General features: G+C 41.7%; 1 protein-coding gene across 1 annotated transcript in view; it reads right to left on the bottom strand.

Annotated features, from left to right (window-relative positions):
• Positions 1-12,144, bottom strand: part of GABBR2 (gamma-aminobutyric acid type B receptor subunit 2) — a 662,133-nt gene that overhangs the window by 11,025 nt on the left and 638,964 nt on the right. The window contains exons 17-18 of the mRNA XM_064150058.1: positions 9,171-9,300; positions 56-173 (exon numbers count right to left, since the gene is read on the bottom strand). Of these exons, the coding sequence (XP_064006128.1) occupies positions 56-173; positions 9,171-9,300 (248 nt within the window). The remainder of the gene's footprint in view (positions 1-55; positions 174-9,170; positions 9,301-12,144) is intronic.

Here is a 12,144-nt window from a genome sequence, read left to right as displayed (position 1 = left end):
CTGAGAGAGCAAGAGGTGCCTCTCTCTGTACCAACACAGAAAGGTGTATACTTACTGTTCTGGAGAGTTGATGTCTTCTATAGGATCTTTGCTTGTTCTGGAAGGGTCTGATGAGCCCCATTGTGCTGGTGGATTTTGATCAAGATGATTTTTCAACACTGCTTTCTCACCATCTGGATGGAGAAAACATTCAGTTTTACTTTTCTGTGACCAAGAGATGATTGTAAAATTGTTTCATTTTGAAACTTCCCAGATATTCATAATGTCACAAAATAAACTATTTCTGCTTATATCCCAGTACTGTCTCAGGTTTCCCTGTGAGTCTTTGATACTTTTATGCTTTTCATGATGTGCTCCTTTGTAGGAACTACCAGGAAGAAACAGAAAAGGGGTTAAATCTCTTTTGTCCTCCTTTGGCTCCCACCTTTGAAAAGAAACCAACAAACAACATAAGCCAAACCTTGCTGCCCACCCCTATGAAGCCCTATACACTCTCTCTGCCCCATCATAATATCCTGCACTCAAAAAATGTTATTTTTTCATAGGAAAAAAAAAACTCTTATTAAATCTTTTCCTAGAAACACTATCTCACTGATGTATAAAACCTGGGTACTCTTGCAACCACATAAGCAATTAAGTGCTGCCATTTAGCGATCTACTATCATTTAGCATGGAAATGTGATTCATACCAGTTGCACTGGTTCATAGGCTGTCTGCAGGAAGGACAGCTAATGATTTCATTAAGTTTTCTCCTGCTGTTCCCTTTTCTGCACAGTGATACCATAGAAAATCATGATTTTCACTGTAGGTAGCTTCACTTGATTCCCTCAGGTGTCCTGGGGTCCTTGTCTAGCTGTGCTTAAGCCTGTGGCATCAGACCCCCTGAGAAACGCAGACGAACACAGCCATTTTAAGGCAGCTGTCTTCACCAGGAGTCCTTTCTCTTCCTGTCTGCTTTTTCCAAACTCTCCTACTGTGTAAGCCAAATAAAGTCACATGGAAAACATCTGAGTAATGAGGACAGTGCACAGTTTTCATAAATAATTACAGAGCAGCTCCAAATCCATCACCGGCAGTTGTTTGCCACACACACACAGCAAAGCAGCGTTTGCTGCAGGCATCAAGGAGCATGGAAGAGGACTAGGAAGCAAATTCTTGAAAACGACAGAGGAGGATTGGAATGCCAAAATGGGTTTGAGAGGCAAAAGCAGGAAAATAGTAAAAAGAAAATTAAAATAGTGCATATTGAAGGCTTAAGCTGCTTTTCTGTTCTACTAATGCTCAGCAGCCCCAAATAATGCTCAGGTCCCAGCACGCTAGGAATATATATGCTGTTGACAGGCACTGGTAGGACAAAACAAGCAGCTGAAAAAGAGTGAGGAAAGAAGCTGGAAGCAGAAACAGGAATGTTTTGAGGGCAAACTTTGACATGCATAATTGCTTTCTCGGCACAGTTGTCCCTGGCGTTGTTTTGCAGTATTCACTTTTGTCTGTGAAAAATCCAACAAAGCAATTTGGAAAGAAAGGAATAGATTAGGATGCAAAAATGTGTAAACACGGGGAGTCTACAGGTCAGAAGAGTGGGAGAGAAGAGTTTTCATTTATGTTGCATGGAAGAGAAGGGTCTGGTGAGAAAGGAGGGAATCAGAACACATGAAGCTGCCTCTGTTGGGGACAAGAAAATGTCAGTATACGAAAGCTAAGGAATTTAGTTGCAGCAAGAAGATTGCTTAAAAGGAAGATATGACAGGATTCAGTGATGGTTTAGATGTGAAGAGAAGACAGCAAAGAGTCAAATCTGACAGTGGCTAAGATAAGCAGTGAAGTCTATCATCTCAAGGCAGCCTGAAGTTTGCTGGTGTGGCATTTACTGTCACAGGAACTCAGTTTTTATTTTCCATACATTGCACTCCTTTGTATATGGAGCTTGACGTTTGCATAAAAGCCTTGTGATGGCTATAAGCAGACACACAGAAAGAACAGCACTTACTTCTGTCATTAAAAACAACCATCAGTTATGAGCTGATCTGACCTGACAGTGGAAATTGATGACTTTGTGATAAAGACCAAAGTGAAAATTTGAGTAATTAGGGATGGAAAAGCCTCTTAGTTAACTATTTCACAATTCCAGCTCCTTTGGCCAAGACAGGCTATTGAACCTTCTCACACAGCCACTGAAGATTCAATTCTCAATCAAATGGCTGTGATATGCAACTGTTGAGCTTTGGGAGCATGTGGTTTCATATATTAACCTGTATTGTAAACTCCAAAAGGCATTTCTTGTGCTTACAGTTAGGCTGCGAGAGATGCAGAGTGAGAGAGAAGGAGGTGGTCTCTGTCAAAAAGGTGGGGGCTTTAGTTTAAAGTAGAGCAGAAATCATGCATTCTCTGCCTACTCACCCCTCAGCACCAACTGCCCATATATCACTGGGTGTTGTTCTCAATAGACCCTTCCTTTCCCACTCTTGCAGATGACTCTCTCTTAATACACTGCACACATTTCTGTACACAAGGTAACCAGATACAAGCTTTAATGTGTACGTATGAGAAGCAGACCAAATCCACATAAAACTGCCACAATTTCCTTTACTTCTTTCAAAATACAGAAAAGTTACAGAGTTTTTATTTGTTAAGCTTTATGGGAGAGGAGTTGTTAGATTTTTATTCTGCAGCTATGGAAACTAGAATGTTTGTTTTTTCCTGTTTTGTTTGGGTGGATTTTTTTTTCCTCCTTGTTTGGTTTTGTTCTCTGTTATGCTTTGTTTTGTTTTTTTCATGTATTTTTAATTTAAATAATGACAAGCAAGATCTTTATTCAGTCATATATTTCCAGAAGCTGGAGTTTAAAGAAAAAAAAAAAAAAAGCTATTTCCACATGCACTCAAAATATAGGATTGTGGAAACGGATTTTATGTAACTGAACAACTGAAACATAATTAATTAAGGGTAATGGCAAACATTTGAGTTGCCAGTGTCCCCTGCAAAGTCTAGCACTGGTTTTAGTACTTTCCCATCTTTTCTTCCTCTGCCCATTAAGTACGCCACTTGAAAAATGCCCTTCATTGTCAAGGTACTGTCTGCCACTGCAGACACTACTGAATAAGTTGCACTGGGATGATTTAGCTGTCTTCAAAATTGAATTTACATTAGCCAGAAGCACTTTCTAAGTAATTTCCACCTTCGTAGACCTCAAACCAGAACTCAGAAGTCTGGGTAAGTGATGCCTGAGCACTTTCCCTTCAGAAAACCATCAGGAAAAAAGACAAATAGATCTCAAGGGCCTCGAACAGCACTCGCTGATGGGTTCATTAGAAAACAGAACCTGCTGCCCAGTTGTCGGTGAGAGCCAAAAAGCTTTAGCTCAGAACCTTTGCCTACCTGCAACAGAGAAACAACTTCCAATTACAAAGCTCTGAGCTGCAAGAGAACATCTGATGCTGGCTGTAGAGAAGCTGGGTGAGGAGGTCACTGCTCCCAGCTGCTCATCTCTCCTTCTGCCGGGGGTGACACTCACTTCAGTTCTGCTGTATGTATAATCACTCCACAACCTGGTGCTGTCAAAATTACCTGAGCTGGCTCAAACGTGTCATGTATTTCAATGACTCCTGTTCAGCTGCAGGCAGAAAACACCAAGTCACTGCCAATGCTGCAATTCCTCCTAAGATTTCAGAAACTGCACTTCTTTGACTAGAAGCCTGTTTTGTTGATGTTTGTACACTGAAGCTTTATTGAACATCTTCATCATTACACTTTAATGGCAATATTTCTCTGGTGGCTTACAACTAGATGGCAGAACTGCTCTTCACCCCACATCTTTCACTTCCAATATTGTCTTCTCTTTGCTAGAAAGCAAATTTAATCTCCACAAGGAAGCAAGTGTGGTTTAATAATGACTTAACAAGAGCTGACAGTGAAAACTTTGCTGATTGAATGAACTCTGGAAACTTTAAGGATAGAGGTAGAATTTTGAAAGTCTCCTGTAATCTTCCACTTTTTTCTTTTGTTTGGACTGTGAAACGTGACCAGTGAGGTCCTGCTTTTCGAGTGAATAGGATGAGAATAAAATAAAGGAAAAATTAAAATGATCACAGCATCTGCTGGGTACATCAGAGGAAGTTCTGAATTCAGAACACCACCCCAGGCAGTCTAAATCATGACTTCTGATAGTTGTATTTTGAAAAGAAGACTTTTAAAAAAGAAAAGCCAGTGAGAATCTCCTCTGATTCATACTACATTCAATCAGAAGAAACTACCTTTAGTACAGATTTATTTCTGTGCAAGGAAGGGCAGGCACTGAACCTCTGGCATTTGTCAGGCTTCACAGAAACTGCCATACATAGCTCTGTATAACTCCATATACAAGGGATATAATGAACTATATCCTTTCTTTAAAACAGCATTCCTTCAAAGGAGTGATTTCTGAAAGGCTTTCCTTTGAATCTGTGCTTTCAATCTCAAGCTTAATGCCTGAATCACACTAACTTCATAAAAGTAATATTCTCCCTCTCTGTCACAGATGAACTCTGTTTTGCTTCACGTTTATGAGCAACATGCCTTTGAAATCTGTTTTCTTTTGAGCTGCTTTTACATGGGGAACAACTAACACTGGGAAACATTGGAGTGGGGTGAGAACTGACAGTATGTAGGCATATCTGACATGCAAATGAACGCTCCCAGTCCATTTACAGCAATGAGTAAAGACTGTTTTCTGGCTCACAACAGAACAGGCATTCTGAGCAAGCCTGTAGAGACAGAACTTGCAAACAGGGTTTGTTCATAATGGCGACTATTGCAAGGCTCTATCTTTCCATAGGATGGGTGTCATTAATTTCTCTGTAGAGACAGAACTTGCAAACAGGGTTTGTTCATAATGGTGACTATTGCAAGGCTCTACCTTTCCACAGGATGAGTGTCATTCATTAATTTCCCCAGGACACTACTGGAATTATTATTGAGGCTGGAATAGACCTCTGAGATCAAGTCCAGCCTATGACCTAACACCATCATATCAACTAGACCACAGCACTAAGTGCCACAACCAATCTTTCCTTAAATACCTCAGGGATGGCAACTCCACCACTTCCCTGGGCAGTCCACTCCAGTGTCTAATGACCCCTTCCATCAGGAAGTGCTTCCTACCATCCAACCTAACCCTCCCCTGGCGCAGCTTCAGGCCATGTCCTCTTATCTTGGCATACTCTGAAATGTACTGGCAAAGGCAGATATAAATGGAGATTCCTCTGCAGGATTTCTTCCGAGCTTGGCTTTTTGTGAAGCCCTTGCAATCTATGAATCATTCATGTAGAAACATCTTTGTGTTATAAAATGTCAGAAGTCAAATAGAGTAAGATGGTAAGATTCCAAGTGTAGCAAAATTATCCAACCCTCCCTAGAACACAGTATCTCCCCTCTGTATTTTTCTTCTCAGTAATTTTTATCTCTGCAGGAATTTGCACAGTAGAAATATCTTCAACCTTCATGAAGTCTCCTGTTCCTGGCATGCTGGCTACATGGGTGCAGAGAGGCCTTTTGGGATGCTCTAGTTTGTGCCTGTGCCAGGGTATTTCTTCCCTGTGGCTGTGTGGCATAACCTTTCTCTTTACACAGCATCACAGCTAGAAGCATTTGTACTCCTTTTTCCAAATGTCAGCCTGGAAAACTCAGCTATGTCTCCAAGCCTGGCTCTCCTTTTGAATGGCATTGCCAGTTACAGGAACTGCCCAAGCCAAGCCTGGATCTCACACACAGCCCATGCCTGCCTCAAATCCAGGCTGTAATGTAGCACTGTGCTCCAGCAAAGGCGACCAGGTCCTACAAATGCCAGGGGAGAAGCTAACATTGCGCCGTGCAGAGCTGAAGTCACCAGGAGACATACTGAATCAAAATCATCTGAGGATTATATCTAATGAATTAAAGGGGAGCCCTTTTAAATTCAACTGAGGAAGTCATTTGAAGTCCCAGAGCCACAGTCCATGGAGCATGCTGAAATCTGCTTGACCACAAAAAGCTATCTAGCAGTGCAGATGAAAGCCTACATTAAAAGAAAAAGCAATTAAGCCATTAAGCCAAATTTTGCTGATTGATTTTCTTATATAGCCATGGTGCTGTAGGTATCTCAGGGACATCATGCATTTGTAAACAAGAGATGAGTGTCTCAGGCAATATCTCTCTAGAAATGAGACGTGCTGAAATGTCCTGTAAAGACGGACTCCCCGTGCCAGCAAAGAGCTCCTGGGCTACAGCAGGAGTTGTTTCTGTTAATAAGCAATCAGGAATTGCAAGGTTACGAAACTTTGAGGTAAGGCAGTAATAGGAGTGCACAGCTCTGTCTACCTGTTTTGGCTAAAGTAATTTAACTTTTGTATCCTAAGTTAATATTTGATGCAAATGAAGGTGGTGCAGAAGGAACAGACAAATCAGATAACCTTCTCTGAAACTTGGCTGCAGGAATCAGGGATTTTTACTCTGAGAAACGTGTGGCATTAAGGTTTGATTAGGACTTGAGATGCATTGCAGAAGTCCTGTGTTACTAACTGTTCTCTGAAGTGCAGAACTCTACATTTTTGTAAGCAACAGCAATGGGGATACACTACATGGCATCCTCTATCTGAACTTCCTCCAAACAGCCAAGTATTTCATAAAGGACACCGACATAGGATTCAGACGTGTCCACAATGCAAACGTGGCAAAGGCTCTGCTATGGTATTTAGCTCAAGTCAGCTGCTATATTTAGCATCTCTCTTCATTGTCCTGCTCCTTCTCTCTCAGCTCACACCTTTTCACAAGGTCCAAGGTAGGCATAGACCTTGTCATCACCTTAAAAACAACATTGATCTGGCTTCCTGAGTTGCATGGTGGAGGTGAGAGACATGGTCACTTCTAGGTCATGCTAATAAATTTTTTACAGTTCTGAAGCTTCCCTCAAGTACTACCAGGGACTTGATTTCAAGCTTCTGTACTTTCATTTAGAGAAATACATAGCTACACAAAAACATAGTTATGCCATTTGGAGTTAGCTTTCCTGTAGCTGTAAGGGCCACAATTTTTTTAAGTACCATTTAAGTGATGTCTGTTTGCATCTGCAGAGAAGCAGCAGTGACTCAGCAGCATGAACTCTCTGAAGCCTTGTTATTTTGATTGGAATACCAAATTTAAACTAAGCACATAGGTTGACTACTTGGAATAGATGTGGCGAGAGAAATAGAGAGGAGAGTCAAAAACAGGGAAAGAGTGGAAAAAGGGGCAGAAGAAACAGAAATGAAGGGGCAAAAAAAGGCTAACAAGGGCTGTTTGAACATGATGCCACTTCATTTGGATACTCCAGAAAGGTTGGGCCATTCACCAAAGGCAGCTGCGACATCAGGCTTAAATACCTGATGCAAATTGAGATCCAAGTCTTCCTCATTCCCAGGTGAATGGATGCTCTAAGCTGTTCAATATAAAGACAGTCAAAGGAAGACAACCTTCTTTCCTTGTGCCCCGCTTTTATATGTAGCTTTATGCAGTATGTCTGCTCAGAAAACTGTGCCCAGCGACCTCAATATACAGAAGTTATATATCCTGTAAATATCTACCCTGCAAATCAACAAAACACATAGTTCCAAGCTATTCTGTAGGGGGAATATTAGGAACCCAGACAATCTTGGTTGCTGCTGCTTAAAGCAGAAGTTAGTTATCAATGTTTTTTGTAGGTAGAGCCACAAGCAAGTGCAGAAGGGTTATATTTCCTCCTCGATTTCTTTGCCAGCATCCTACTGCTACTGGAGTGCAACCTGCTGTGGGAAGTATCCCATCCTAAATTTATACCCAGCCTATCTCTTGAGAATAATTTTTATATCTCATACCCAAATTCAGATGGGCATTTGGCACAATGCACTGCATCTTTTCTGCTTGAAGTATTATTCATGATTTATTATTTTTCCTGGAGCATCTGATATGAGTAGAACATTCTATGTGTTCCTTTCAAACACTTGGTAAAACGGCTTCATCCCACTCACTGATGTTACCTCTTGCTGCTGATCTAAGTCCAATAATTACACGCCTCCAGCAGCTATTTATGTTTTCCTTTTCCTTCTTTCCCTCATTCTGTGGCTTTTGGGTTTTTTTTTAAGGAAGGACACTGGGAATTCTATGAAGGGCTACCTTTTTTTCATGACAGTTACATAACTGTGGGTATACACAGGCTAAAAGAAAAGGCACAAGAAAAAGTAACCTTACCCAACCAAAATTTCTGACTGTTCCAAAAGCCTATGTGAACTGTTGCTGTTATTCTAAAACTATTCTTCAACAGCTATACTTAAAGCCTCTGTTCCACTTAACCAAGCTTACTCTTCCATATTAATAGGAAGCCTGAGCTCAGCACTGCAACAAACATGCAAGCCCAAGTTCCCAGCACAGGGCAACTTGCTTTTTCACATGCTATAGTGAAATTCAGCTATGCAAAATAATTTGCCAGAAGTCATAAAGTAGATCCATTCTAGAGTCAGAAATGGAAGCTGGGTGTCCTGGCATCCTCTTTTATTGTACTATGCACCAGACCTTATGGCTTCCCAAAAGTGAAATAGCGCTAATGGAAGCGATTCTTTCAGATGTATTTCTTCAGGGAGCAATGCAAGAGACACAGTAGAAACAACTTAGGAATATTACAGTTGTCATGAAATTCTTTTTAATCAGTTCCTGGGGAAGAATTTTCGTACATAAATGCCTTCAATTCTACATTTAGAGTCCAAATCAGCACTGAAATATTTACATGCTTCTCCTCTACATGCTCAATAGCAGAGTCCAAAAAGATTTGAACATCCTGCTCTGGTGAGCACTTATTAAACCTGGGCTTCCTCCTGCTGAAGGCTGATGCAATTAACTCACACAAGATCTGAAACACTCTGTGACATTCCTCCCTCCATGCAGCACAAAAAACTTGACTTTTTGACACATGGTTGTGCCATGTGTCTTATACTTTATCATGTGTATTATACAGATAGAGCATACAACCAAAGACATATGTGCAGAGAATAACTACTTATTACATGCATCTGCATGGCTTCTGTAATGCAACCAAAACATTGAGAGGTCTGTCTTACCAAGGTCCAAGCACTCTGGAACCAATCCAACAAGATTGTTGTTCAAAATCTTGGTGGGTTAAGCTACTAATAGATTTTATTTGCTCTCACCTTTGCTGTCTGCGAAGTTCCGTATACTAAGAATGTCATTAAGATCCTGGTAGTGGTTCTGCTTAATGTAGGTTGTTTTCTCAGGAGTGTCCTGAAGCTGCATTGTGACTTCTTCCAAGTCCTTGTCCAGCTGCAAAACAAAGCATATGAATCTCTAAAAATTCAAGAGCCATTGCTTCAGGTAAGTGCATAGTTGTCTATAATCAGATAAGAAGGCAGGTGGTAATGTGTCAAATACAGCTTTCTCATACCCCCAATACATTTACTCTAAAAATCATGCTATAGGGAACAAAACACATTCAGCTGTGATAGAATCATAAAATTTCATATAAACAACAAGGTTGGAAGAGACCTCCAAGATCATCCAGGCCAACCGAGCACCCAGCCCTAGCCAGTCAACTAGACCATGGCACTAAGTGCCTCAGCCAGTCTTTGCTTGAACACCTCCAGGGACAGTGACTGCACCACCTCCCTGGGCAGCCCATTCCAATGCCAATCACTCTCTCTGTGAAGAACTTCCTCCTAACATCCAGCCTATACTTCCCTCAGCACAACTGCAGACTGTGTCCCCTTGTTCTATTGCTGGTTGCCTGGCAGAAGAGGCTAACCCCCACCTGGCTACAACCTCCCTTCAGGTAGTTGTAGACAGCAATGAGGTCACCCCTGAGCCTCCTCTTCTCCAGGCTAAACAACCCCAGCTCCCTCAGCCTCTCCTCATAGGGTTTGTGTTCCAGGCCCCTCACCAGCTTCATTGCCCTTCTCTGGACACTTTCCGGCACCTCAACATCTCTCTTGAATCGAGGAGCCCAGAACTGGACACAGTACTCAAGGTGTGGCCTGACCAGTGCTGAGTACAGGGGAAGAATAATCTCCCTTGTCCTACTGGCCACACTGTTCCTGATGCAGCCCAGGATGCCATTGGCTCTCTTGGCCACCTAGGCACACTGCTGGCTCATCTTCAGCCTACTACTATCTATCAGTACCCCCAGGTCCCTTTCTTCCTGGCTGCTCTCCAGACACTCTGTCCCCAGCCTGTAGTGCTGCTTGGGGTTGTTGTGGCCAAAGTGCAGAACCCTGCACTTGGCCTTGTTAAATCTCATCCCATTGGCCTCTGCCTACCCATCCAGCCTGTCCAGGTCCCTCTGCAGGGCTCTCCTACCCTCCAACAGATCAACACCTGCTCCTAGCTTGGTGTCATCTGCAAACTTACTGATGCTGGACTCAATCCCCTCATCCAGATCATCAATAAAGATATTGAACAGGACTGGGCCCAGCACTGATCCTTGGGGAACACCACTAGTGACAGCTGCCAACTGGATGTGGCACCATTCACCACCACTCTCTGGGCTCTGCCATCCAGCCAGTTCTTGACCCAGCACAGAGTGAATCTGTCCAAGCCACGAGCTGCCAGCTTGGCTAGGAGCTTCTTGTGGCAGACTTCACACAGGCCATGCAAAAAGAATAAGCTTCAGTAGTCAACAGTATAAGCAATTCAGATGTACTGCTGCTTTAGAAAGAAATGGGGCAGTATGAAAACCTCTTTGGTATTTATTATTGATACCTACAAATGTGGCACCACTTTGTTGAGTCAACCAAAATATCAAACACATGGGAGAATGTAAATGAACTCTGGTAGCAGGGGCATGCCCAGCCATGTGAGTGACTGCAGTCAACTCTGCTGGGAATATTTTCTTTTCTTAAAGACTATTTTTACTCCTTTTACCTTTCTCAGAGAGATAGACTTCTGTTAGACTTCTAGTTTTCTAGTTTGTGTCTTTTTTGTGTGTGAAATTTAGAAGTCCAACTCATAGTGTTTAGTTTTGGGGCTGAGAACACTCTATGCTTTTGTGATTTGAAAATTACCTCCATATTTTATATATTTCTTGCCTTAAATTGTGTAATCTGATAGCTAGCACTAAACTGCTAATGCAAGCATAAATTTCTAAGAAGCAAAAGTATGGACATAAAAGGAGTTGAAAGAAAAAAAACCCACCAGTCTTCTCTGTTCCCCAGAGCATCCTTTAAGGGTAGTGGAAGAGAGAGAGCTACATAGATGTTTTCTGGCTGTGAGAGCCACAGCACAAATGCCAGGCAGTTACACCACTAGCTTTTAGCACTGAGCTAAACACAGGGTCCTCTCTGCAGAGGCTAACTTGTAGTCAATTGGCTACAGTCCCAATAGAAAATAACCAGATAGAAGAATCCTAATGGTGATCTGGGATTCTGTCAGTGAGCAGCTGTCCAGGATATGGTTTCCAGAATTTGTCCCATTCACTGCTGGCTTAACTTTACATTTTTTTTCCTGCAAGAACTGGGATATAGCAACTCAACTTTAGATAAGCCAAAGGGGGGTCTGATAGCCACAGAAAGGAATACTCCAAATCTCCATGATTCTTGAATGAAACTGTTATTTGGACCTACTGGTTCTGAGTATTTAATCTGTTTAAGCAAAGTCTAAAAGGACCAACAGGCCACTAATATGGCTCAGTCATCATGACCAGCCTTATCGATGATCACCATCATGAGCCTTGTAAGGCACGGGCTGAGGTCTTGTCAGTTAGGAGGCTTAGTGAAAAAACCCAAACTACAGTAGCATAAAACAACTGAAATAGTCAGTAGCCAGTTGAGTCTTCATTAAAAACTGCAAGGCTTTCACATAAAAGGGACCTGGCAGAGCTGAACTAAATTTCCTTTACGAGGTAGAAATAACTTTTGCTTTTTGAGTCTTTGGTAGGGTGAGTAAATGCCTTTTGGTTACCTAAATAAGATCTGAATGAAGAAGAAAAACATGCAGTAAAATACTTTTTCTTCAGGGTGTAAGAATACTTCACAGATTAGGCAAGAACAAGTTAATTTTTTCTAATTTATATAGAACAGTTATGATTGTCTTGGCTCACAAAATGGGCAGTCCAAGGCTGATTTGTGATCATTTTAGATCTCCTAAGGATGGACATAATTAAAAATAAAAAAATTA

The sequence above is a fragment of the Pogoniulus pusillus genome, chromosome 10 (assembly GCF_015220805.1).
Source record: "Pogoniulus pusillus isolate bPogPus1 chromosome 10, bPogPus1.pri, whole genome shotgun sequence".
In the NCBI taxonomy this organism is placed as follows: domain Eukaryota; kingdom Metazoa; phylum Chordata; class Aves; order Piciformes; family Lybiidae; genus Pogoniulus; species Pogoniulus pusillus.
This window is presented reverse-complemented; position numbering and strand designations above follow the sequence as displayed.